Source organism: Tenrec ecaudatus, chromosome 4 (assembly GCF_050624435.1).
Source record: "Tenrec ecaudatus isolate mTenEca1 chromosome 4, mTenEca1.hap1, whole genome shotgun sequence".
Classification (NCBI taxonomy): domain Eukaryota; kingdom Metazoa; phylum Chordata; class Mammalia; order Afrosoricida; family Tenrecidae; genus Tenrec; species Tenrec ecaudatus.
In genome coordinates, this window is record NC_134533.1 from 102,923,327 (window position 1) to 102,951,271 (window position 27,945).

The 27,945-nt window shown below is 37.4% G+C and overlaps 1 protein-coding gene across 9 annotated transcripts in view; it reads left to right on the forward strand.

Annotated features, from left to right (window-relative positions):
• The window catches only part of GRIA4 (glutamate ionotropic receptor AMPA type subunit 4), a 446,712-nt gene that overhangs the window by 383,784 nt on the left and 34,983 nt on the right, over positions 1–27,945 (forward strand). For 2 of the 9 annotated variants that reach the window (XM_075548742.1, XM_075548736.1), the window contains exons 10-13: positions 8,430–8,636; positions 14,964–15,334; positions 17,274–17,472; positions 24,039–24,286. The exons of 1 other annotated variant lie outside the window; for it this stretch is intronic. In XM_075548742.1, the coding sequence (XP_075404857.1) occupies positions 8,430–8,636; positions 14,964–15,334; positions 17,274–17,472; positions 24,039–24,286 (1,025 nt within the window). Of the gene's footprint in view, positions 1–1,308; positions 1,342–8,429; positions 8,637–14,963; positions 15,335–17,273; positions 17,473–24,038; positions 24,287–27,945 lie in introns of those variants that run through there. 6 more of the 9 variants (XM_075548738.1, XM_075548737.1, XM_075548741.1 and 3 more) reach the window with 5 other exon arrangements.

Consider the following 27,945-nt stretch of genomic DNA (forward strand, 5'->3'; position numbering starts at 1 on the left):
GTGTGGGTCTATGCTTTATCCTCTTCCATTTTGTCCACAGACATTTCTAACTCCCCAGCTCTGATGATCAGGGAGAGGGAAAGCTGGATCTCAGTTGTGTCCTGGATCTTCTGATTCACAAGAAGTCTGTTGAGGCTTTACATAAGTGTGTCCTGAGCTTGGAGTATATATTTTTACAATTATTTTTATTTTCTCTGTCATCTTATTGTTCCTAGAAAATTGCTCAGATGATAAAGGCTGAGACTGTTGAACTCTAGTTTAAAATATATGAAATGCTAACCCCCCCCTCAAAAAAAAGACAAACGAGTGAACACATAACAGGTCAGCAACCAATCACATAGAAATATGTAGTAGCAAGTACCATATTACTACTGCCATTGTGTTATTTAAAATCTATGTAGTAGACAGTAATCTATGTAATAGGCAGTAATGTTTAAAATCAGACTTTCCAAGGAGTTTAATGATCAACTAATAGTTTGTTGTCTATAAAAGTAGAGATATGAATCTAAGGATTTTAATGAGCCTGTTTTACATATTTTATATATTCTATAGAATTACATATTGTTTTATATTTTATTGATTATAAGGGTTTTTTTCACTGATTGTTCTTCTCATTGGCCATAGACAAATAAATATTGTTATTTTTATTGGGCATCTCCTAAGATGGACAAAACTATGACTGCCTAATTCAGTCACATCATAGATTGAAAACTGCTTTAAATTTTCACACTGGTTTTTCCAAGAGGTTTTCATGACATTGCCTTTTAGATAATGGAATATTTTATGTATTTTCCTCTTCCAGAGTCAAACATGCCCTTTAAAGTCAATACTAGTCAAAGGAGATCAGCAATCGGTGGCCTTTCCTGTCTAGTATAAAGTGATATATCTCCACCCCAATGTCTTATTAAGCAAAACTGATTTCTAATTATTGCTATGTGCACTTACTCTAAATAAAATGGAGTTAGGTTTCAGCTTATATAATTTTAGTTTGAGGTTTCTAAGAATGTCAAGTTATTCCCAAAAATGAATGCATGAAAATGCCAGCCCAAAGCTTTCAGATATTGCGATTCATTTTATCTATGTTGCATCGCCAGTGAGCAGTTTAATGTAATCTGCCAAGCCTTGATTGGAAGGTTATGGTTTTAAAATGCAAGCCAACCAACAGTAGTTTGTGTGTGAAATGTGAAATTTGCATACCTTTCTAAGGATATTTGCATGGGACTTGAAAAGCAATATATCGATATATTTCTTTTCCTAAAAAAGACAGTCATGGAAAGTCATACTTCAGTACAGTCCTCCTCTTTTCAGCCTCTGATGAAGAATCCTATTTTAAGAAATTGATCAAGAAAGACAAGAGTTCCACGCTGTTCGACCATTCCTAACTAAAGCTCAAGTCTTGTTCTCCAATGTAGTAAATTTAAACTAATTTTTCATGTGGGATTCTACTTGGATGGCCAACTCTGGACTACCGGGAAAAATATTTTTTACATTTTCTGTGACTTTTCTGAAATACTAGAACATAAGAAGAATTAATTTTCATCTTTCTCAAGAAAACAACTAGATGCTGAAAAAGAATCACTTAATAATCCTGACATCAATCGCCATATCTTGGATTGAGGTTATTGTATGGAAACGATGGAATTATATTGCTCCGCATCCAAAATCTCTGAATGTGTGTGCTTGTTTTATAAACACATGCCATAGCTTTCTTTAGAAATTTTGTGAAAATGTGCCTGTTCTGTGTGAAATAAAGTCTTTTAATGTGCAATATAAGTATATATGAAACATCTCATCTCCATCCCTCTACTTAAAGGCTGGAGAAAATAGTTCTTAAAACCACAGAACTAAATTCATTGTGCAAGCATGACTAGTTTTCATGAAGCATGCTATCAAGAAATAAGTAGGAATGATGAAATTTTAATTGTTCCTTATAAACCTGAAGAATAGTCTATAAAGTATCTATTGTTTGACAGTGATATCATCCATATTTTTGCTATAGAATTAGTGAAGTACAAGTATCTGTCTTTTGTATAAAAATGTAATCTTCATATGAAGAGTTTCCCCAGCATTTGCAACTACGTTCAAAAAGATATTCTGGAATCCTTTCTAAGGTGTCCCTTGTATTTGCTCTTTTGAAAATAGTTGTAGACACCTGTGACATTTCCTCCAGCTCACTCATACTGAAAGAAATATGATTCCTTGCAGATGAATGTGATATTGACATTGCATGTTATAGTCCCCCAAATTCAACTGAAAAGCTCCCTACATAGATGGAGTTATTTAGACATTGTAATATGTGCAGGACAGATGTCTAGCCGTAGAAGTGAATAAGAGCACTGCAGAACTGTCATTCTACTGGAAATAAATCTGGTGTTACTGTCCTTCCATTTGTTTTTCCTTTGTGCATGTTGTTATTTATGTGTTGATACACTGTACTCATATATGATATTATTGAATAAAATTGATTGACAAATTCATCTATTCATAAATATTTATTGAGCGTCTGCTATGTGCTAGGCACAGTTATAGACCAAGGGGACAAAAGAATAACAAAAGAGGCGAACATGTCTCCATTCAATGCAACTCATATTCTACCTGTAGAAAGTAAACAAAAAGCATAAGTCTATTGACTATCATTCTAAATAAAATGTGGCTAAAGCCACAAATGCTGTTAAAATTTCCTTCTTCTTTTATACAGTATGTTTATCTATGCACTCTTCCTTTTAATGTTACGTCCACTCGACTGTAGTCATAGAGAATATAACATAGCTAAATAAAAATAAAGATTAAAGTTGACGATTTTGTCACATGAGGATCGTGACAACAAAGATGAGATTCCTAAAATTGGTGGTTCAGTTCGACATCGTTTCTTATCTTTAGATAGTACTCAGTGACTGAAAATTTTGTGAAATGCATGTGGCTGTGACCAGACTGGTATAACTTGTCAAATTCAAAATAGTAATCTCTGTTAACGAGTAAAAGAAGCCAAACCTATGCCATGTGGCCTGGAGTAGTGCACTGAGTTAAGGAAAGGACGCGTATGGTAGACAGTGGGCGGGGAGAGGGGAGCATTCCCCATTGTAATCTCACTACTCTCGTTGAGTGTCTACCAATCTCTCACAAAAAGTAGAGGTAATGTGCTGGTATTTCCGCCAAGTTTTCTTTTTGCCCTAAGTTTTATCATTGAAGCTAAATGATGGACCACGTTGCAAAGCAAGAAGTTATTTCTCACCATTTAATGAAAATAACACTTTTAAGGGGAAAAATATATATAAAACTAAATTTATTGCCTGGAAATTCAGAATTATATCACAAACACCAGTAATCTGGTTACGTGTGATCTTTTCCGAGTACTTTATGAGATGTTTGATATTGGTCTTCTCTATATAGAATTTTGTAGCAGCATGTATATATACATACATAACATATGAAATCTGTATTCATGTATTATTGTTATTGTGTCCTGTTGGGTCGATTCCAATTGAGTGATGCTGTAGTATGGAAGTGAGCTACTGGTATTCCCTCGTCCGTTGTCTTCATGGGGGAAGATTGCCAGGTGTGTTCTCCGACAGTCACTGGGGCAGGTGCACTGCTAACCTTACAGTTGCAGTCAAGTCGGTGACTATTGCCCCACCAATTCTCCTCCAATTTCTGGACCACATACATAAGAAACAGATATGTTATTTTGTGCCACCTACTAATATCGGTTCACAGGTACACACACACAACTCCCAAATTTACCAGCTTTAAACAAAAAATGATTTCTTTCTGAAAAAGCAGAGCAATGTGGAAAATCATCTATCATTGAAATTATCATTATTTTAGTAAAAAAAAAACCAACCTCATAATCAGTAAGAAATAATGCATTCAAAGTAATATCTAAGGAAGTATTGCTTTAGGGTGACCCAAAATAGGGCTTCAAAGGCTATAAATCTTTACAAGAGCGATTACACAGCTGGTAGTCTTGAACCATTGATCTTGCAATTCACAGTCTACCATTTACAGCACAGTCACATATAATGCAGATGGAAGCTTCTCTGCAGGCAGAAGTAAGAGTCCACGATAGCCTCCTCTTCTGATCTTTCCATTTATTTACAAATAACACTTGATGTTACTAATATACTTTTTTTATTAAAACACCCCACAAATTCTACTTTGTGATTTTTGTTGTTGTTGCTGTTGAAAAGACTGAGTATTTTATTTGTCCACAAAACTTAGGCGAAATCTGCCCGTAGATGGTGTGATTTAAGAGCTACCTGTGGACAGTTTATCGGATTAGGGGTGAAGCAAATGGAGAGCTTGAAGTGTTGAGGATTTTCTACCCAGTAGGGTTTGGCTTGCAAGAACAGCACAATGACACCAACTTCACGGAATTGAGTCGAACTGAGAGACTTGGGTCTTCCCACCAGTCTGAGTGTGATCGTCACATTTCTTTTGTGCTGCATACACTCGGGTTAAACGCCATCGCCAGTAACACTTCAGTCAGCTGAATGTGTTCCAAACCGTTTTCTGTTGAGGGGTTAGGGAGGAAAGGCAAACCAACACTAACTAGATTTTTGCGCGTGTTCATGTGCCTAGTTCAGAAGAGATGACTTAGCACTTCTTAATTTTGACTTTCCTTTTGAAGACTTGAATCAGAATATCTTAATATAATTACTGTGCAATAGTTTTCCTCTTAGGATAGACTGATTGGCCAGCAAATTGATGTTTATTGAGTGCCTTCTAAACACTAAGCCAGGGGTCCTCAAACTTTTTAAACAGGAGACCAGTTCACTGTCCCTCAGACCCTTTGGAGGGCCAGACTATAGTTTAAAAAAAACTATGAACAAATTCCTATGCACACTGCGCATATCTTATTTTGAAGTTAAAAAACAAACAGGGCAAAAACACCTGGCGGGCTGGATAAATGTTCTTGGTGGGCCGCAGCCTGAGGACGCCTGCACTAAGCGTTATAAGGTGAAAGGGAAAGGTTCTATCTACATTGTTTGCTCATGATTTTCAATAACATTTTCCTTGCAGGAATAAAAAATACTGGGATAAATATATTTAATCTTGTCTCTTCTCTAGTGATGCATATGAAATGTCCAATGATGGTACATATATAGTAGGAATGAATAATCGTTTCAAATTTTTCAGATATTTCAAAACATGCATTCAAATCCCAGCTCTTTAACTTGCTACTTTTGTACACTTGAACAATTTGCTTAACATCTGTGAACGGGGACCATTTTATCAGCAAACTAGGGAATGCCTGTCTCACAGTGTTATTGTGAGAAGTAATGGAAGGATAAAGTACCCGACACAGAGCAGTCAGTGAAAAACCAGGAGCTATGTTTTATTATTGTCCCCCTCCTTTCTCATACCTTTACCACCTGCAAAAATAATCCACAGTGAGTCCATTCAAGAAAACAGAGTATCTGTGGGTAAGTCAAAAAACATTGCTGTGGACACATAGAAACCTTTTCTTTTAAGAAATAGCCAAGTGTGAAGCGATTGTTTCCTCGAGTAGCCTCCTTCCAGGTCTAGATGTTTCTGCAGGTGGTGTCTCTAGCTTTCTAATTCTTCCCCTAAAGAATTCTTTTTTTTTTTATTTGCACCACATCAAAACAGTGGTTTTAGCAATCTCAACGGGCATGCATAGTGGTTGTTTTTTGTTTTGTATTTTCAACGTGCTTTGAGATTGGAGAACACTGAGAAACTTGAAGGGACCTGGTCAAGGCCAAAGGATAGAAGGGGTAAGGTTTCCAATGCTGTTTTCCTAAGACAGCCTTTGTCTCGGTGAATGAGCAGGTGCATTGTTGTGAATGGGGAAAAAATAAATCCCCTGGCATCATTTTCCTGTACTTTTTCTTACCAATATAGTTTCCACTTTTCTTAAATTTTTTTCCTAATCATATATCCTGACCATCCTGAGTCCTTCAAGAAAATCTATCGAGATGGCCCTCCCAATTATCCCCCCCAAATGGTTGCCATGACCCTCTGAGCTGCCCTCTCTCTTGAATTTTGAGGAGAACTTTATTTGTATGTTTTGAAGACACGCTAACTAGACTAAAACCACTGTATTACCAAAAAGAGGGGTCTGCAGTCATCACCAGACACCAGAGACCTGTTGTCACACGTTATGTTGAAATAAATGTGTGAACTCCAATCATAGCGGCAACACCTTTTGACTTACCTTCATGTTTTATTTACTTTTATTGCCTTGGCTCCTAGAAAAACTCCTGGCACGCAGTGGATGCTTAATGCATGTTTGTTCATTAAATAAGAAAAATGCAGCTTTTCACGAAGCAAGTATTAGACTGTAGCATGCAGGGAATAGAGTGAATTAAATGATCTATCTGGCTTTAGGAATTTCTGCTCACAAGCTCATATGGTGATATATATAGTTCAAAGCTAAAATGCACATATTGAAATATTTCATATATTTTTTCATTGACTGCCAACCTCAATACCAAATGGGAAAATTAGCTGTAACACTTTTTACAACATCTTAAGCTTGTTATGCTAATAGTTATAATTATAGATAATAGTTGTGCAGCCATTTCAATTAGCATGTTAAACAGTTTACAAAGATGTGGCTCTTGCTCTTTTCAACATATTTCCCATACTTCAATTACATTATTTTCTAAAAAGAGTGAAAATAGAAAGATTGGCACAAAATAAGTATGGATGTTTCGTAGCATAAAGTAGACATTGACAATGCTGTACAGCTCATCAATTTTCATGACCACATTTATAATTTACAACATCCTTTACATTTGTAGAATATTTGCAGTGAGTACATACTTTTCACTTATTGAGAGAAGACGTGATCATTGCTTTCATTGTGTAGGTAGAGAAACTTCCTTTACCTGAGTCCAGAATTAGAATATCTATAAAATTCAAAGATGAATGAGAGTGTCCTAATTCACTTGGCCAATCAACTTAAGGCAGAATTTAAGAAGCTAATACAAAGGCGAATGCTGGCCAATTCCCCACTATCCTCTTCTTTACTTAGAGCCACATTTTTAGAAAGTCACATATCAAGTAATTTATTGTTCTTACCCTGTCTCAAAAGTAATTTCCATTTTCACTAAGTACTGGGAAACAGAATCCGAGTTAGAAAAACATGCCAGATTATACAAAGTAGATTATCTTCTATACAGGATTCTAAAAGCAAGTTCAACCTTCCCAACTAAAAACTTGTTGATTCAAAAGAAAAGATATGGATGAGAGATCGCTAAATCGATGTTATGGCTCTGTTTACATAGCATAAACACGTGACATAGAACGCATGACGCTGTGGTTAGAGATTGTCACTCTCATTCTGCACGTGACTAGACAAATTCAGCTGGAAATGAATGTTGGGCAAGTGACCTGGAAATGCCTTATTTGCTATTTACCAGACCTGCCTTTGGGCAGGAGGCTTTTGGTGCTATTGTTTCAATTTCTTAAATCAAATGATTTTTTGTTGTTTTTGCGAACATAAGTCCCTCGTTGAGGCATTTTAATTGTTTGGGGGGTTTTATGTTTTGTTTTGTGCAAAGCGGGGTGGATTCTGTGTGTGTTTTCTTGGTTGTTTTTTGGTTTTGCTTCTAAACTGAATACTCTCCAGTTGTTCTTAACCATCAGGAAACATTTGGATTTTATTAGAACTTTCACAATAATTATTTTCTGTCTCCGTTGCTTTGAAAACAGAAAGGGAACGTGGTTGATGTTTGTGTTCCTCACAACATGGAGAAATTATTAGTTACCTTGGGGATACATGTTATTATGAGGATTGCAATTTGTGGAGCACAAAACTCATTTAAAGCCCAAATATCAAGCGACTGCAAAGCCACATTAATTACAAATAAATAAGTATATCAACAACTTTAAAAAGCAGTTTTATTAACAGTTTTATTATTACCCATTTATTGAGAAAATGGGTAGCAAGTGCCTACTCTGAGAAAGGTATTTTGCTAAATTTTAGTGATCAAGGAAAACTGAATTACTCCTAAAGGATATCAAGTTGAACGTCGGTAGACAAGAAGCAGAATATGACCTTCAATGAGGCTTTTGGTACATGAAGCTGAAGCTGCTAAATAATCTTTATTTTATGAGAGATATTCGAAATATTAATTTAATAGCCAATGATGATAATTTATACTTATCCAGACAACTATTAGAGGACTTTTTTTCCTGACAGGGTCTCAAGGATAGGTCTGTAACCATCAATAGAAAATCATTTTAAGGATTTCCATTTTAGGGCCCAAGGTAAAGTAATTTAATATTATGCATAATTATATTTTCAGATATCTTAAGCTTGAGTTCTAGCCACACAAAATTAGCACATATATTACTACTAAATATAATATTTAATCAAGTGCTGAAGCTAAAAAAATGCACCAAGGCTTTTAAATGGCATGTTTTGTCATTTCTCCTTTACAGTTTCACTTCTCTCATTATAGGAATCCCCATATGTCATGTACAAGAAGAATCATGAGATGTTTGAAGGAAATGACAAATATGAAGGATACTGTGTAGATTTGGCATCTGAAATTGCAAAACATATTGGTATCAAGTATAAAATTGCCATTGTCCCTGATGGAAAATATGGAGCAAGGGATGCAGACACAAAAATCTGGAATGGGATGGTAGGAGAACTTGTTTATGGGGTAAGCACATCAATTTATTGAAAAATGTATTTATGTCAACAAGAAGCTTCATTTTACTTGGGCATGTACCTACATTTAAATGTCAACTGCTGCTGGCTTCTGTTGTTTATTTTATTGAGGCTAAATTTTTTTAAAAATAGATACAGTATATAAATGTTTCTCTATTATATTAGTAATGCAATGTTCACTGGGTAGTTTCAAGATCATGACCAAAAGTAAGAATTCAGAGTTTTCTGTCCTATTAAAAAAACACCGACTTTGATATATTTCTGGTCACAATTTTTTTAGCCGGATGCTGCTAGGCCATTGATATTTTTGATAACTGCAAAATCAGAGCCATTACAAAACCCATTAATAATTTTTATCATTTTATTATGGAAAAGGCAGCTTCCTTTCCAAATAAATTTAGGCATTAATTTAAGGTAATTTAGATTCTGTTCTGTTTCTTACTTCTAAATATATTTTCTGTAATTGGAGAATCAACCACTTCACAAGCAATATTGTAGTGTCTATAAAATGCTAACCAACAATGTGAGGTTCTTACATTTCTGCTGAACCCAATAAACCTACACTGCAGGCAAGGCCATCTGGTAAGCCTACAGAATAACCAACCCTAGCACTTTCTCTAACACTGTTCTCATAAAGAGCGGGTGATGCTCTTTTTCGTGTATGCACCACCTACTGAGTATGCACCCTCACAGCCAGGGACAGATCAGTCATAGACAACCCTGCCTGGGTGAGAACAAGATGCGCTTTCTTCAGCTACCACTGTAACGTGCCCTAGTCAAACTGGCCATGATCAAAGGCTTCATACTGGTATTATTGCTTATGGCAGATCTTCCTGGGTTCCTCACCCAGGGAGCTTCAGTCATGGAGTAAAGGAACAGACTCTGGACATGGATTCTGAAATGTCCTGTAAGCCAAGCGTGCGGAAATCCTGTCACAAATTTCTTCTTCAAAGCGCCCTCGGTTTGATTAATCCTCACAAAACCTCTTGAAAATGAGGAACCACCTGGAGAGGCATCCCTTCTTGGAGATGAATTCCGTAGAAAGATTTAGAACCTAATTGGAAGTCCACACAAGGGACTCACTTTCTGAGCCAGAAACTTGAATTCAATCATTTCACGACTGTGCAGCCTACTCCTCAGACCGTGAAGCAAGGACAGCCTTCGCCTCATAGAGGATGAGAGCTCACACCTCAGCAAAACAGAGGAAAGAAAGGAAATTGGTGGGCATTGGAAAGCAATTGGTTGCTTTCGTTTTCATAGGAAAGAATTGCTGACTATGAGACTGTAAATGAGAGGAGGGGAAAATACATTTTTTATAAACAAAAAGCGTTTGACCACAGGATTCCTGGGCAGTTTCATAGGGAGCTTTTAGTGTCTAATCTAAATTTTCCTTGGGAATGATTTCTAAATCACATGTTTCTTGAAGATACTTTAAGCTTTTGCTACAGTAAGAAATTTTAAGTATGAACAGAATTCAGGTTATTCGACCCACCATAATTCACTTTCTTCTGAAAGTACTGTTGAATGTTAAACTCAAAAAAATCACACATAGATGATCAGTTAGGTATGAATGTTTTAGCTAATCCTGAGTGACTTTCTATGACATTTGTTACACACATCTTCTCCGTAAAAGGAATCCTTACCTACTGGGAAGCCCTGGATCACCCCACTGCAAGTAATCTGACCACATTTTAGAAGTCAAAGATGTTTCAATAATGGGGAGAGGGGACATTTAAAAGATTGCATAATTAACTAAAAAACCATATTAGTAAAGCATATCAGTTATAGAAAGTCTGAATGCCCCACCATTCTCAGAAGGGAGTATACATTTTATTAATGCTTAGTCATCAGCCACTCAGCCAAGGTTTAAGCATACCAATTTCTGCCATTTGTGTGAATAATTCACCTGTGTCCCAAAAGAAATCCTATTCCACATCTCTTACACTTTCTACCAATTTGATATTTTCCATTCTGGTGTCTATAAAGATTGAATTTATCAACTGTTTTGTTTTCTGCTTTGTTTTGTGTTTCTTTGTAACTGCAAATATCCAGGCTCTAGGTGAAACTCCATCCACTTTCTTCTACTCCAGAGAAAGCCTTATTGTTAGACTTCAAAGTGATTGATTTATAAATCCATTCTGTCTTTACTTTTGGCATTCTTTGCTATTATAATTATTATTAAAAGATTGTGAAGCATTCACATGTGATCTCAGCACCTGGCAGGTGGTAACTCAAACTCGGCATTGTCAGATTCTTCTTAGTCCATAATATCTTCGCAACAAGTCTATTCCACAATTTATCTACTTCTGGGCCTTATCTTAGGATGTGGTATCACTCGATTTTATTATTTTTTTATCTAAAGGACTACTTCTCAAAGTATCTTCCATCCTCTAGCAACCCAATTATTAATAGTAAGTGTTAAAATGCTCATGAATCCATCTCTCTGACCAGGTACACAATGGAAGGTCCCAAACAGATCAGGAGAAAAGTGCAAAACTCAAATTCCTAATAAAAATGAGATCTACTGGCCAATAGAACCCAAAAGTTTCACCTTGAAATAATATTTGAGCTTAGAACTGAAGCCACTCCTGGAGGTATAGATTAGCCTCTAAAATAAACAGAATCTCCCATAAGCAACGTGCCCTTTACACAATCAGCTGTATGAGACAAAAGGATCAACATTCACTCAAAAGAAACAAGGAATAGGCAAGAAGGAGAAAGGGCGCCAGCTCAATAGAAATAGAACCAGTTGAATGGAAATGAGAAACATGACCTATTGTGGAAATTGTAAGCAATGTCTCAGAACAATCTATAAAATTTGTTAAGTGGGAACCTCAATCCACACGTAAACTTTCACCTAAAACCTTATAATCTATTAAAAAGAAAATAAAGTGGTTCTCAACCTGTGGGTCGTGACCCCTTTGGGGATTGAACAACACTTTCACAGAGACTGCCTAAGACCATTGGAAAACACATATTTCTGATAGTCTTAGAAACCAAGACACTGCTCCTCTATCCATCTCTAGGCGGTCCGCCCACATGCAGATACATCCACGTACGAGTACCTGGCATGAAGACTTTTACCCATGCTACACCATGCTTCAAGACAAAATTTCATTTATTTGTCATTAGAAATAAATAGTTCACAATATATAATTACATATTGTTTTTGTGATTCATCACTATGCTTTAATGATGTTCAATTTGTAACAATGAAAATGCATCCTGCCTATCAGATATTTACATGACAATTCATCACAGTAGCAAAGTGAGTTATGAAGTAGCAACAAAAATAATTTTATGGTTGGGATCAGCACCACATGAGTAGCTATATGAAAGGGACACAGTGTTAGGAAAGTTGAGAACCATTGCTCTAGCCCATATCTGGGTTAAACTTTAGGCAGCTGTTTTGGAAGCTTTCCTGGGTCATCCCAGTGCCCCACCTCACCCCACTCCCCACCCCCACAGGGAAACACTGAATTACACCTGCTCCTCAGTTGGTGAGTTTCCAAAAGGTCAACTTGCTGTGCGAAGAAGGGAATAAAATAAAAAAGAAAAGAAACCAAATATTTTTAAGCTATCACTGAAAATATTTTCACACTACATTGTGTGATCACTCAGAGACAACAGCAAAGCATGCACAACATGTCCAGTCTTTGCAGGAGAAAAAGAAGCACATGTATTGATCTCTTACAAACCCTGCCTAATCTCAGATGTGGTTCAAGTGTGTCCCTTCTTGAACACGAGTTACCACCATCCTCAACCGCGCTCGCTCGCTGCCCCTCCATCTAGCTGTGAGCATGCTGGGATCGCCTTCGTGTCCCCTGAGGCTTTTCTCCTCCTTAGTGATAGCTGCTATGAATGGAAAATTACAGCAGAGACTATGTAACACATGAAACTATGTAACACATGAAACTATGTAACACATGAAACTGTAACACATGAAACTATGTAATACACGAATGGTGGCATTTGAAGTCACTGCAAGGATTAACTTACTTCTGTGGGTAAGCCTGGACAAGTATTTAAAAGGAGTACCTATATATCACCACCTCAGAATTCAATTTCCCAAAGAAATGATCACAGGACAAGAGGCACTAGATGCAACATATGATCCTGAGAGGAGACTCGCCTAGCACGAAACCCAGAGCTGAAAACCTAAATCGATGATGTTATGACTACATAAGAAGCTTCAGATATATGAAGTCCATTAACCATAAGCTGAGTCATTACAAAAAGCATCCCGGGGGACTCAGCAGACAGTTCCTTGTGGAGCTGCAGACCAGAAGGGCTGGCAATCTGCTTCCAGACAGATGGCAGCCGAAGGCCCGATGGGCAATTTCCTCCAACACAGGGGCACAGGGAGTCCAAGTCAACTCAACAGCATCTAACAATGAGAGACAAAAGGTTATTAAAAGGAAAAAAGAGAAAGAATTGATGAATAGGGGAAATATTTGCAGCATATATGGAAAAGGAAAATTAATATTTAAAGAGCATGTGGATTAATAAGCAAAATATAATACCTCATATGAAAAATTGGCAAACTATGATAGGTTTTTAAAAAGCAAGTTCTACAGTAAAGTAATTCCTTTTAAAATGATCCATTTTATAAATTTCATTCAATTATATTTGTTATTTAATAGAAATATTAAATTAATTCAGACTAATACAGTGAGATCTAATTTCTTGCTTTTTTCATTTTTATTCAGATCTTTTTTCTTTTATCTTTTTATAAATCATTTTGGGGGGCCCTTACAGCTCATAACCACCCATACATCAATTGTATCAACCACATTTGTACATATGTTGCCATCATCATTTTCAAAACATTTCTTTCTACTTGAACCCTTGGTATCAGCTCTTTTTTTTTTTGAGATATAATTTCTTATGTGGCCAACTGTCAAAGATAAGCAAAAGTAATTATCAGTGGGGCATCCAGGATTCAAGGCTAAAAGTATTTTCATATAGTGATGGCCACAGCAGAAACGGATGTGATCTTTCCGGATAAATGTTAGGCATCACATAGCATGAACATTCATGAAGATCAAGACCGCCAACTCCATTTCTAGAAATGCATCATAAAGAGGTGACCAAGGCATAACCAGTTAAATTGTATAAAGTGAGAAACAACCTGTAAACCCACCAAAATTTAGAAACAGATTTTGACATTTCACATGATAAAATATTCCAACTGCATTTGTAGATCCTGTGACAGTTTGCAAAGGTTCCCACTGTTATTCTTTATGTCTTTGGGTTGTGGAAGTCGCCTGATTTGATTGAATGTGTGCAAGCTCCAGTCTCAGAGCTGCCATGGCGGGGAAAGCAAACCCCTCTGAGCCTCAGTTCAGCATCTATAAAATGATGAATCGAGGATTGTTGTGAGGATTATGACAACAATGAGAAGCCATTTAAAATGCTTAAGTTCATGTTGGGATCCTAAACCCTCGATAAAGGCTCCTTAGTATTTTATTAAAGTTTTCAATAGATAGGCACAATAACATGATGGGGTAAATAGCAAAGCATCTTCCTTTTGAAGATACAGAAACAGGCTAAGCTAACTGGCTCCAAATCAAAAAATTTAAAAAGCAAGAGTTTGGTGGCTGTGGCCATAACATCTGAGAACTGAACCAACTGTGTTGCAGAATCGCTTCTTTTTAACTTCAGTAGAAAATTAAATCATGTGAATAGCAAGAAATAAATGCCAACTTCCAGATTTTTGTGTTTGCACTGAATTGAAAAATATTGTCTAACAATGGGCCTGATGTTCTTATGCAAACACAGACTGTAGGATAGGTCTTCACATAGCTGGAAAGAAATGAAAAAGAAAAGACTGTTTGACATTTTCAATTCATAATATTAAAGGATGGCAAAGTAATTAATAAGTGGCATTTGTCCAAATAAAGAGAAAAGGCAGCAACACAGCAGTTTTCCCGGCCAAGACATTGAGAAATCAGCCACATGGAAAGACTATTAAGTCTTCTGCGAGGCCCACTCCCATCCTTAAACACCAACATGGTGAGTGGAGTTCAAGTCAGTTTTGCTTCTGTGAACTCTTCTCTGGCTCTCTTCCTTGCATCTAATTATTACCACCAATTAAAAACAATGTCTGATGCAATTTAAGTGGTATATTTTAATATAAAAACAAATCTAATGTTCTTCTTTGTAGCTATCAAAAGCCTTATTCATTGCTGCCCTCCTCCCCAATAAGAAAGTAGAGTGAATTTTTTAATAGGTTTGTTTTGATTGGATAAATCCAGTGCTAATTCCATGATGCAATCCATTGACCTCTGTGCTTTCTCGTGTGTCTTTTGTCTTATAGAAAGCAGAGATTGCTATTGCTCCTCTGACAATCACTTTGGTTCGAGAGGAGGTCATTGACTTCTCTAAGCCCTTCATGAGTTTGGGGATATCTATCATGATCAAAAAGCCTCAGAAATCTAAACCAGGAGTGTTTTCCTTCTTGGATCCTCTGGCCTATGAGATTTGGATGTGCATAGTCTTTGCCTACATTGGTGTCAGCGTGGTCTTGTTCCTAGTTAGTAGGTTTAGTCCATATGAATGGCACACAGAAGAACCAGAAGACGGAAAGGAAGGACCAAGCGACCAGCCTCCCAACGAGTTTGGCATCTTTAATAGCCTCTGGTTTTCCCTGGGTGCTTTTATGCAGCAAGGATGTGATATTTCACCCAGGTTAGTGTCAGAATGCTTTATGTTCTTCAACCATCACCTAGTAATTCTAAGTGTTGTGTAAAACATCTCTGTGCACATTCTTTCCTGGGACATAGAAATCTTAGGAATACAAGGAACCTGGTAATTCCCAAATGACCTGATGTATATTCATACTCAGTTTCTTCCAGTTTACCACAAAACATGACTACATGATAAATATTTAGAGATACATAACTTATGCAAGCCATCAGAACTCTCAGAATTCTTTAGTATCAATATTTTATTCAGTGGTTTGACAGATGAACACTATAACCTAAGTTATAAGAACAGAAACTCGTTTTCATTTCATCTCCTTTTCAAAAACTAGCCTCTGCGTTATCACTGTTGTTCAATTTTTACAAGTAATCTTGAACTTAGCTTTCATCCCACATACCTGAAGGGAGATTTCTGCCATGGAGTCAATATAGCGGACACAAAATATACTTTGTTTAATATAATGACCCATAAACAAGCTAGACAGTAAGCAAAAAATGAACAATGTTCACGTTATGTTTCATACAGAGATTTTTCAATATCCTTGCAATCATGGCTCCCTTTCTTTGGATGCCACCAAGACATTACTCGATTAGGTTTGTAAAAAAGCAAGACAAGCTCCTGTTGGGGGCAGAGGGGGGAAGCCAAATTTCTCTAATACAGAAAATAGGTCAAGGCCTAGGAAACAAAGCATTGAATTAGTCAGAAGTATAGGGTTTTTTGTTTCTGTTTTTTAAGAAAATTTTGCTTTCTCGAAAGAGAATCTTGAAACACAATGCAGTTTGTGTTCCTTCAGATCCAGGAAAACTATAAAGAGACTGGAATTTCAAATAACTTAAGAATCTCAATTAAATAACTTTTTGGTTAATGATTTGAGATGAAGCTAAAGCAAATCAAGTAATGGTTTTCATCAACCAGGATTAAGCAAATAGTCAATAAAAACCAATAGGTGTTACCTGTACCATGTAATAACGGGGGAAACGGAGACTTTTCTTTATTTGGACCTGATGTGTTATATTATTAAATGATTCCAGAAATTAAAAACATAATAAAAACAACTGGACCAAGGAATTTCTGTTGTTCAATAGTTAATGAAAAGATCAATTATGCATATGCTCTAGATTTTTTTTTTAAATTCAGTACATCCTCACTTATCCGCATCCACTCACCCTCACGCCCTTAAAAGCCAGGGAGGTAGTGCTGAGAACACAATGTCATGCCCATCTGTAAGGATGCCTTAGGACATGGCTCATATTTTGGTCCTTCATATTGTCCAGCCTCATTTGGGCATATGCCTAGTCATCCATGTCAGTCTCCAAGAAGCGTTAAAAACTGAGGCTCCTCTTCAGTCTTAGGGCATCCGCAAGTTTTTAATCAAAGCTAGGACCCCAGCCATTGGTAAGATTCGTTAGTATTTTACATGCCCCTACAAAAGAAACCCCCAGGGCAAAGAGGAGGCTGCCCGATCCCTCGGACACAGAATAGAGCAGTTCTCGCCTGCGAAGCTAGGTCATGATAGCGGCGGGGGCGTTCCACAACGAGGCGGGTTTCGAAGCCGGTTCTGTTTATTGGAGTCGAGCCCACCTTTCTCCCATCGAGCAGCTGATGGTTTCCAGTAGCCGGTCCTGGTGAGGCTCATAGCCCAACCAGTAACCACTCCGCCCACTAAAATACAGAAGGACAAGCTGCACGTATGTTTAGCGGTACATTAAATATAACCAAAAAAATATCGATTGTTCAGAAAGATGACCATCATTCTTGAGCGACATACTTGAGCGAAAACGACATACTTGCCATTGTTATTTTAAAACACGTTGAACACACGTTTATACACACGTAAAACGTAACTCATGTTATGTTAAAGCATCTTCTCTCTTTCTGCGTGTGGTAGTGAAAGGAAAACGTGCATTTTCTCATCCGTGTTTAGATCCCTGTCCGGTCGAATTGTTGGAGGTGTTTGGTGGTTCTTCACGCTCATCATTATATCATCCTATACTGCCAACCTTGCTGCTTTCCTGACCGTCGAGCGAATGGTCTCCCCCATAGAGAGCGCGGAAGATCTGGCCAAGCAAACAGAAATCGCCTACGGGACTTTGGATTCAGGGTCAACAAAGGAGTTCTTCAGAGTAAGTGAAAGGGGAAACTAAGAAAGAAATGTTCATAATTATGAGGTTCGGGCAATTTTACAATTTTCTTGTAGTCTGTAGATATTGAAGGTTTCACATAGACAGCACCGACTGTGACGTGTAATGCTAGAACCTTGTCTTGGATTTTATCATCAATTTAATTTGAAAAAGTCAATTGATTCCTCTTGTAAGAGGATCCAGTGCCAAGGTATAATAACAAGGAAAAGATCATTAGAACAGCTTTATAATACGATTTAACAAAGAATTCACTTGGTAATGATGTTACTGAATCTAGAATGACTTATATATACTTGGAGATTATACAAACCAAATTCATTTCACTGAGTCGATTTTGACTCATAGCAACCCGATAGAATGGAATAGCCCCGCCCCTGTGGGTGCTAGAGACTGTCACTCTTGGAGGGAGTAACATGCCTCCTCTTCCTCCCATACTCTGGGGTTAAGTGCATAAAATGAACCAAGACTGAAAATATATATATATTTAACTCGCAGTATTTGAAATCCAAAGCCTTAATTGCAGATCATATTGTTTTGAAGTTACAATATTTTACATCTTCTCCGGGGCCCTGGTCACTCACGGGCTAAGAATTGGACTGATAACCACACGGTCAGCAGTTTGATACCGCCAGGTGCTCAGGAGGAGAAAGATGTGTCGATTTACAGATTCAGAGGCCCACAGGGGCAGGTCCACAGAGTCACTACCAATTGAAGTAGATTTTATACCCGTGAGGTTTTTGTCGTGCTTCACCTGTTCTATAAGAGTGTGTTTTAAATGGACTGACATACGTGCCTTCTCACAAGATCATGGATATTGAGTTCCGGATGCCTCTGTAAGACACTGCATAGTATTTAGTTTGCACGATTTCTCTGCAAAAAACATTCAAAGCTGATATAATTGCATCTCACATATGACTGGTGGTTTTAACTAGCCATAGAAGGGCAAAATGTTTTTGTTTAGTGTGTATTGTTTTGGAGATGCAATTTTTGATTAGTGAAATAATTCCTCAGGCTCTGATTACATCAGAGATTTACCTTTAGTAATATCTGATCAGATACAGGGCACATTTTATTACTTCAGAAGCAAGAGTTTTTAAAAAGGAATGATATTGTCAGGAATATTTTACTAGATAATAATGGAAATATTGTATTTGCCTACAGTTTGAGATATATAATATTTTAGGAGACTGACTATATTTTGCTTTTTCCTAAGCTTTTATAGCAAAGTAATAGTATTTTTAAGCTTATGCTTATATAGACTATTTGAGGGACTAGATTCTATTTTAAATGTATACATCTATAATTTTCTTGCTCATCTTGAAAATTGAAGACAACCAAATTGTCTCGCCCTTAAACCGGGCTTAACTTTTCATATACTTGAATTTCAGTAAAAATAAGATTTTATTGTAACAGCCTAATTGAGTACAGATATTTACATGATCTTGAATCAAGAACAAATAATCAGAAACACAGCCAAACCCACTCTTAATAAAGACTATATGAGTATAGTCAACCAAGTTCTTGTTAATAATTTAGTGTTATTAGTAGACATAACTTGAAATTCCAAGTTAATTGAAAAGGATTTGTAATTTTCCCTAAAACTGTGACTTTAATAAAATAGAGTTTTATTTAAAATATCCTATGGATAAACTTAATTAGCAGACTTGATTTGTATACTGAATGCGTTCAACTCACTAAAATGTAATAAAAGAAATATGCATCCTTTAGCTCAACACCTTTTAGCATAATTTCAATACCTTACTAGAAATTTATAAGTTCATAACTGCTTCCACCCAAAAGTAAGGACGCAAAATTTAATTTCCTCCAGAAAGTATTCTGCATATACATGAAAATAGGATACAACTTTGTGTTATCACTTGCATTTCAATGAAAAGCGATGCTTCCTTTTCATTTGAATGAAGTGAGTATGTGCTGAGCTGTCATTCTGCCTGGAATGATGAGTGGGAAACGAATTGTCATACCCCTGGAGGAAATCCAAAGCAAGTCCATTTTAAAACTTTTTAACATCAACTACCCTGAACATTTTTAGACTTAAAAGAAACTGCTCAAGTTCCAAAAACTGTTGGGAAAGATAAGAGAAAAAATGGTAAGAAATACAGGAATAAAGAAAGTAGCTTCCTAGAGTTATAGACTCCTTCCTGGGAAGCTGTGCGCTCCCCATGCCCTCTTTCCTTCCTCTGGCACCTAAATTCAGTGGTAAAATGGGAAGGTTTTTAGAAGTATAGATCTGTATGGCTGCAGAATACTTTGAACCTTAATGGGACAAGAAGATAATTTTCCCTAGCAGTATACATTCGGGCATGCACAATTTGGGGTTCTCGGATAAAAACCTTATTCGTTGCCAACCCTGATTTTTCCCTCCTCTGCCCATAGATGATGACCTGGTTTAAATAAACCATTTGTCTGACGGGTTGAGGAAATGGAACGTGAAGGGTATTTTTGTACTTGTCAAAAATGTTTTCTCATAGGAGCACAGTGGTGGTACATCTGTCAGCTCCGCTAAGCTGCCTCCGGCAGTGGCCTGTACTCAGCGCTTCAAAAATTGTCACAGTTATAATCAACTGGAAAAAGAATTAGACCATGGGGGAAAATTCATCTAAATTTGACTGCTGCCTCAAGTTTGCCCCATTATAAAGCTGGATATGCTTCATGTTTGGGGCACCGTATTAATCATAGATAGAGTCGTTTAAAGAAGGTTTCTGCTTGTCACTTAATAGCAGACTTAGTTTAGGTACTTTTACATTATTATACACTGTATGCAAAGCACTGATTTTCATTTCACAGCAATTTTTATCTAGTGCCTTCTTCAGTCATCATTGAAATCATCAATGCATAAATGCATTTTATTAGTATCTCAGGGCTTATAAAAAATCTTGTCAAATAACGCTTATATGAGTTTTCATTAGAACATCAGTCTTATTGCACAACCTACTGGAAGAAGGCTAGAACTAGCCTAATTACAATGTAAACTTGAACAATTATGTGTAACATTTCATCTTCTTTGTTCTTAGCAGAAATGACCCAAAGCTTCTTAATGGGAGGATCAAAAGGACAGCACATTTTGTGAACTGGAACAATCATCTGGAGTACTATAAAGCAGTGCTTTCAATCAAATAGTTTTCCATGCACTTGCTTTCACAGTGAAAAGGAAGCAAACAAACCTGAGGATAATTTTCTAATGTAGAAAATAATAATAATTTGTATATAATTGGCTTTCCTATTTAGGGCATATTCACTCCCCAAACCTCATTTTTAAGTAGATTTCAGTTTTAAGTAGATTTCATTGAAGTTTTTAGGAACTTAAAAGTTCTATCATCAGTGTCCTTGTGAGACTGCTGGCAGCCCTGGTGGCCGAGAGCTAAGTGCTTAGCTGCTAGCCTGAAGGTCACATCCAAACCCACCAGCCATCCACTGGAGAATTATGTGGCAGTTGATACCCAGCTCGAAACGTAATCTCCCTATTAAAAAACAAGGCCAGCATATCCGTTTCAGAGCAAGCAAATCTCATGCCTGGCAGAGTTGGACACAATGGCGTCCTGCTCTAAAATGACAGGACCACAGCTTTGAATGCATGCACATGTCACAGATCTGGCAATAATCCATTCTCTCATATCCGGACCCGATAGAGCTAACGGTGCCTCTTCTAAGTCTTCTCTTCCATGGATTACATCTGTAATTTGTCCCAGTCCGGTTATCTTTGCAAACACGTATGCTTCAAAAGTCTTGATCAGCCCTAGTTTTGCTTTGTCAGCCATGACTGAATTAGCCCAACGCAGGTCTAAGTCTGGTGTCAAGATGGATAGGCTTGTGAACTCTCTGAGTCGCTGTGAATCAGAATTGACTCCACAGCAGTGGGTGCATGGGTAATGAACTTCCTGAGTCAACAGACATTTCCTCCTTTTAGCCTAGCTCATCAAGTTTACAAGTCGTTTGCCATCAATTCTGACCAAGCATCTTCTTGTAGACCTAGATAAGGCACCGGCCTGTTATTTCCAGTTCTCCTCACCTGATTTCTGCCTCCTTCACCATTGGTATGGGATCTTGTCTAAGCTATGTCTCTTTATATCAGAATTTCTAAGCATTTGTATGGTGCCAAACAAAGCTAATTTTTCCTAAGTTTTTTTCTTTTATCTTTTCTCTGCTCTCTATTGGAAATCTATATTTTTCATGTTTAGTATACTTATGACTTGCTAATTTTAGCATAATTATAGAATGTAGTGTTTCTTATTCTAGATGTTAAAAGACATAACTTAAAAAAAACCCTTTTGCACAATAGGTATACTTGATTCACTATATTTAAGCAATGCAGATGTAATGTTCTACATATCAATAGTATAGAAATGGATTTTAAAAAATTAATGACCAAAATATTTTACATTGATTTAAATAGAAAGTGAATCATGTGTTTTAATAGTATGTTACTTTCTAAAATTAAATTATCTAAATAATTACTAAGCCCTTAAAAACTTTTTTTATTTAGCTGCTCAGTATACCATTAATAAATTATTGAATCATAACTGGAAAGTTGCCAAATAAATACCATAGATCTGTACTTATGATTCTGATATTCTTTTTAAAACTTTAGACAAATATTTTAATTAAACTAATGTTTTGATAAGTTTGGGATATTCTGTTTGAATGTCATATACATAGTTAGATATATAATTTATATAGCAATTTCAGGGGGAAATTATCAATTTATAAGTCTATAGACAAATGATTATATAGCTACAGGATACTGTTCACAAACATTTGTCTAAATTTGAGATTATCAAAACAGATCATTAACAGACACCCTTTACCAAATGATCCAGAGAGTTTTATATTTTCAAAGATTGGAGCATAAAACAGATGGAACAGAGCTCTGTCATTAAAGATGAAATAAGACCTGGCACCATAGTCTTGCCAGTGGATTTAGTGGTTGAGTGATCTAAATCCCAATCGTCCGATGTCCTGGAAGCACATATGTCTTTGCGATCAGATTATAGTAATAGATGGAATCTCCAGAATGGAGAGTTCTATAGCATGGCCAGAAGTGACCTGGCAGTATGTACGCACTGTGCATGTGCACACACATATTTTTAAAATTATAAACTATTTTTTTATTTCAATGACATAAAACATTTCATAACACTATAGAAGGTCAAAATCCTACCTTGATAGTATATTCGTATTTGAATACACAAGAATGAAACATATCTCCTTTGGTATCCAAGTATGCAAATCATATATGGTATATGGTTCTTTATTTGATTTATTGATTACAAATTTCTCACCATATGAAATCAAAGTGTGAGAGTCCACTGAAGAGTTCTTTAGTGAATTCCATCTTTAGCTACCTGAAAATTGTGCCTTTCCCCCAAAATATGTATTCATATGTTCATTATTCAGAATATTCATTGATTATTCATGTGATATTTCTTGTTACATTCTATATTTTGGTAAATAAGTAAGCTCAATGTAAGTAATAGATACGTTACAAAGGTTTGGCCACACAAAGAAATTTAATTCCGAATGAAGTCTCCATTACTTTCTATTTGAATACAGAACTAGGATTTCAGCATCTGGTAGGTTAACAAACGCAGATAAAAGCTCTCTGTATATCGTTGTATCATCAAGTTTCACATAGGATCACAGCTTTTCTATCATATCATATGTGTCTTTTGGGGGGCAGTTGAATTCTTTTAGATATGTGTCACATGTGTGTTGCATGAAAGCTTTAATACGAATGCAGATGTCAGCAGAAGAGCTCTTGATAAACTGAGAGAATAGGACTCATGTACACAGAGTCCAAGTAGACAGAAGTGAGTTAAAATAAGAGAAATTCCTAGAATGAGGTTGGGGGATTAGAAAGAATAATGCCCCTACAGTATAACTGCGGAACTACAAGGTTCATTTCTGTTTCAAGCTCAATTTGCATTATGTTCAAGACCTTGCCAGAATAAAAGTCTAAAACTCTTGGTAGACTGGAATCTGACTGTTGTGTTAGGGAGACTTAGTCTGTAAACGACAGCTGACTTCTCCACTGCTGCTCAATTATTGACTTAAGGATGCCCTTTCGATGGGTAGTAGACTGATTTTCTTCAAAACCTTGAATCACAAAAAAAAGATGACTAGAAAATCCTATAATGTATTTGCTACAGCTCACGTATGCAAAGAAGAGTTCGGCAGAGCTGTAATCAAGTCGGTCTCTTCTTTTTCAAGTTTACCTTGAAAACGATACACAGCATGGTATTAAATGACAACTCTGAGGGCGCCCTCCCTAAAACGGAAATACTCAGTGGTTATTGAAGGGGCGGGAGGTTCATTAATATGGCTCTTCTTCAAATATCACTGTGAAATGCATGTCCATACGGAGCCTTCAAAGGTGTTTCCCGAATTTGAAAAGACCGCGCTTGCTATGGCAAAGCGGAGGTAGAGGGCCCTGCAGAGGGTCTGAACGGTTTTCTTTCTTGCTCTTGATTCAGACAATATTAACATGCTGTTCTCTTCTTTCCTGTATTTAATTTTGTTTTCATTTCCTCCAGAGATCAAAAATAGCAGTGTATGAAAAGATGTGGACGTACATGCGATCAGCAGAGCCGTCCGTGTTCACTAGGACGACCGCGGAGGGAGTGGCTCGCGTCCGCAAATCCAAAGGCAAATTCGCCTTCCTTCTGGAGTCCACTATGAATGAATACATTGAGCAGCGAAAACCGTGTGACACGATGAAAGTGGGAGGAAATCTGGATTCCAAAGGCTATGGAGTAGCGACGCCCAAGGGTTCCTCATTAAGGTGGGTGGAATAGTATAACAATAGAACATGTGTTGTTATAGTATTCCACCTTCCCTGATGTCCCTGACAGAATGGTTTGGTTTTGTGTGTGAACATGGTATGTTGGTTGGTTTGTGTTCTTTTTCTCCATTTTCCTTTTTTTTTTTTTCAGTCAACAATCAGGTAATTTTTTTTTTTAGTCTCAGAATGGTGAATCAGCGTTGACATATATCTTTAAAGGCCATATAAAAACCAAACTGGTTCAACACTAGCTGTTTCCAGTGGGCCTAAGGCATGGGTAGGAGACGCTTGTCGATCTCATCAACTTTGTCAGCCGCCAAAACCTACACTGCCATGCTGTTAACAATACTTATTTTGGAAATTGTGACTGGCCGCTAGTTTCCGAAGGAGGAGAAGTTAACTTCTTTCTTCCTGGCAAGCCACTGTTTTTTGTTTGTTTGTTTCTTTGTTTCCCATTTCAGCGTTTCGTTTATTATGGCATCTGTCTATTTTCGGATTGCCCTGAGACGGTATTGATACTCGTTTTGACCCCACATCCGTTTATGAAAGCAATCATGGTCCGAGGGGGCAACGGGCGCTGGTTTTATGGTCCTTACTCAAGCCACACTCCCACCCATTTCTAGGGAGTATGGAGTAAGTAAGACCTGTAAAATTAGACCCTGGCAATTTAGGGATGTTTACAGACAGGCCCTGAGACACGGTGCATGAGCAGAGCGCTCAGCATCCCGATAATAAGGCGAAGCTTTCATTCCTATGGAAATGTTGGTAAATCTGCCCCTTTTCACCTTCGTGGTCCTGGACATAGAGAATGCACATGTTTATGTCCAGGAGGCAGACTTTCCTGTTTTCCTTAAGCAATAAAGGCCTCCATTGAATTGTGACAACTGACAAGTTACTCTGGTCATAGTACTGCTTAGGAGAGATTCACACAGGGCACTGGCTCAAGAAGAAATGAGCATCCTTATTAAAGGAGTCGACCAAGAAATTAGTCTGGAAAAATGCTGCCTCTGGTAAGCCAGTGAAAAATGAAGGTAATGAGAGCCGTTCTGTCTGTCGCCCAGCATAAATGAAAAGCCAATATAAAAGCTACAGGCGTCTTTCCATTGGTTTCAGATAGGGAACCTCGGTGTTCCTAGGCTTATGTGTTGAGTGAGAGAGAAAGACTTGGGAAAGCTTAAAGAAACAAATCCTTGACCCAAAGGGTAGGTTAAACTAAGGGTTTGTGTTTGCAAGCAACACTGATATAATTAAGCAGGGTGCTATGGGATCGTACAAAAGGGAGAGAAGATCAAACTATACCATTTAGTAAAGAGATGTTCGTGTAGCTGCCAATTTTGAAATCGGACTTATTTCAACATATATTACATATGAATCCGGAGAAATGCGCAGGGAGAAAGCCAAAGTAATAAATAATCCATAAAATTCTGCTTGAAAAGATTCCAATTGTTCCAAAACTTAAGTCGACATCACAGAAGGTTGGTGTCTATGAAGGTACATTTGTTTGGGAAATATGTCACTTCATGAAGCCAGATAGCCAAGGAGTCTCAATTGGAGCGTAGCTCTGAGAGTGCCGTATATGAGCCATTTAAAAGAACTAGAAAGGGAAAAGTCTGGTGGTTTATCTGTAGATCAGTGTTCAAGCGATTGATTACATTCACTTGATGTTGCTTTTGCTCTTCATTAATTCTCCGTGGCTGTAGCTGCCTTGTCCTCTGTCTTGTGTCTACTGATAAAGTCAAGCTCCAGGAGCTGAATTTGGCCCGTGGATACGGGCGCGACTGATTCCCATTGATGGCAAGCGAGTCCCCTCTTAAATGTGCCACTTTGTGAAAGCCACACTACAGGGATTGTTTGGGAGAGAGCTGAAGGGCTTCATCTGTCTAGGCTGGATAATCATCAGCCATTGACTTCCTCCTCTTTTCCTGTCCTTCCCTGGATCTTGTTAATGAGGCAATTGTTAAGCGCGGCTTCCTGGATGGAGAGTTTGTTTATGTGCTTTGCTTTCTACACGCCATGATTTCCTGAGCAGGCTGGCCCCTGCATCCAAAACCACAGTCATTTCCTCCTGTCTTTCAGAATATTGGGAGGACGCTGAAGCTAACCAGCATCCACCTTACAGCCCCCAACCCCTCTACCCCCTCATCCATCAAACGCAGGTGACGTAAGAGGTTTAATTTCTTGTTCCTATTCCACCAAGATTCTTTTATTCCAAAGGAGTCAAACTAATGCAGGGCTGCGCTCATTGCCATATATGGTATTAATTGTACTGTGTAGACGAACAAAGTCAAAATAATTGCATTTCTCCATTGGGCATTCCGTATCGAGTGCCCTTTAAACCTTCCTGCATTGTTTGGTCAGTAGTAACTGAGTCTTTTTCCTATCAGCTGTGTACATATATTTTAAATAGGTGTTTAGGTCAGTCTCTCCTGATACCGTGAAACGTGCTCATTTCATTACCATGACCTGCTCATTGGCGCCGACTGTCTCACGGACACTCCCGGCTTGATTCATTAGGTGCCCGGAGCTTTAAGGAAAGAAGACAATAGCTGTTCTCTCTGTGAACGCTTAAGCAGAGAGTGCTGGGAAATGAGGAGCACTCTTCCTTTGGTCTAGGGGGGTTTGGCCCCACTGTTTGGTCCAAAGAGTTTCAAACAAATGTCATAGAAAATGGAAAAGAGTGTGATATGCGATTTGAAGGTTAACTCAGATCCTAGCCTTTAATGTAGAATTTAAAATAAATGTATTCTGGATCATTTATCCATGGCTGGGTTAACAAAATTATAACAGTAATGAGTCCCATCCATCTTTATGGTAGAAAAAAAGCAGATAAACAGAGCTCTTTATTGTTTCAGGAGAGTTTATTATAGAGTAGCTTTTTTTTAATTGCTAGACATAGAAATTGAAATTTTTTAAAAAGTATTGAAGAATGACTAGCAGCTCTCAATTACAGTAGGTAAATTAAAATACCTAGAGATGACTGGTTTGTGGTGCCCTGGCAGAGATTCTTCCATTTTTTAGGTGACAGAATGATATCAAGTATATTGATAATACTAAACTTACTATCCATAAATTGGAATATACAAAGAGAAGCAAAGAAATATACCCCAAACTATAATTGTCAGTGCATTAAAACACTTACATCTTACCCTTATCCTCCTTGACTTTTCAATCACTTTCTAAAAGAAAAAGCATTCAGGCTTACTGTGAGGTATAAGGACAAAATGGCTTCCCTTATATGATCTCTTGACTATCTCAATAATTTAATCTTCTTCCGGAATCTCTCATCAATTGCAATATTGTTTATGAAATAAACAGGGTCAGCTATAAGACAAATATTGTGTCAAGAAAAGAAATGGGAGGAAAAATATTTCAAATGAAAGCAGTTACCAAAAACTTGCATCGAGGGGTGAGGGCTGGAAAAAAAACGAAGTCCAATTGGTCTTGACGATACCAGACACCCCCCACACACACACGCACACACACAAAAGAACATCGAAAAAATTTGCCATGAACGTGCCCCTTGACATTAGTCTGCGTTTGCTTCGGCTGGTGCCCAGCCGCTTCTTGGTCGCCATTGTCCTGAGGGTGCCTGGCCCTCAGGATTGTACAAGTAAAGACGTCTTTCATCTCCTAGTAAAATTCGTTGAAAAGATGCTTTG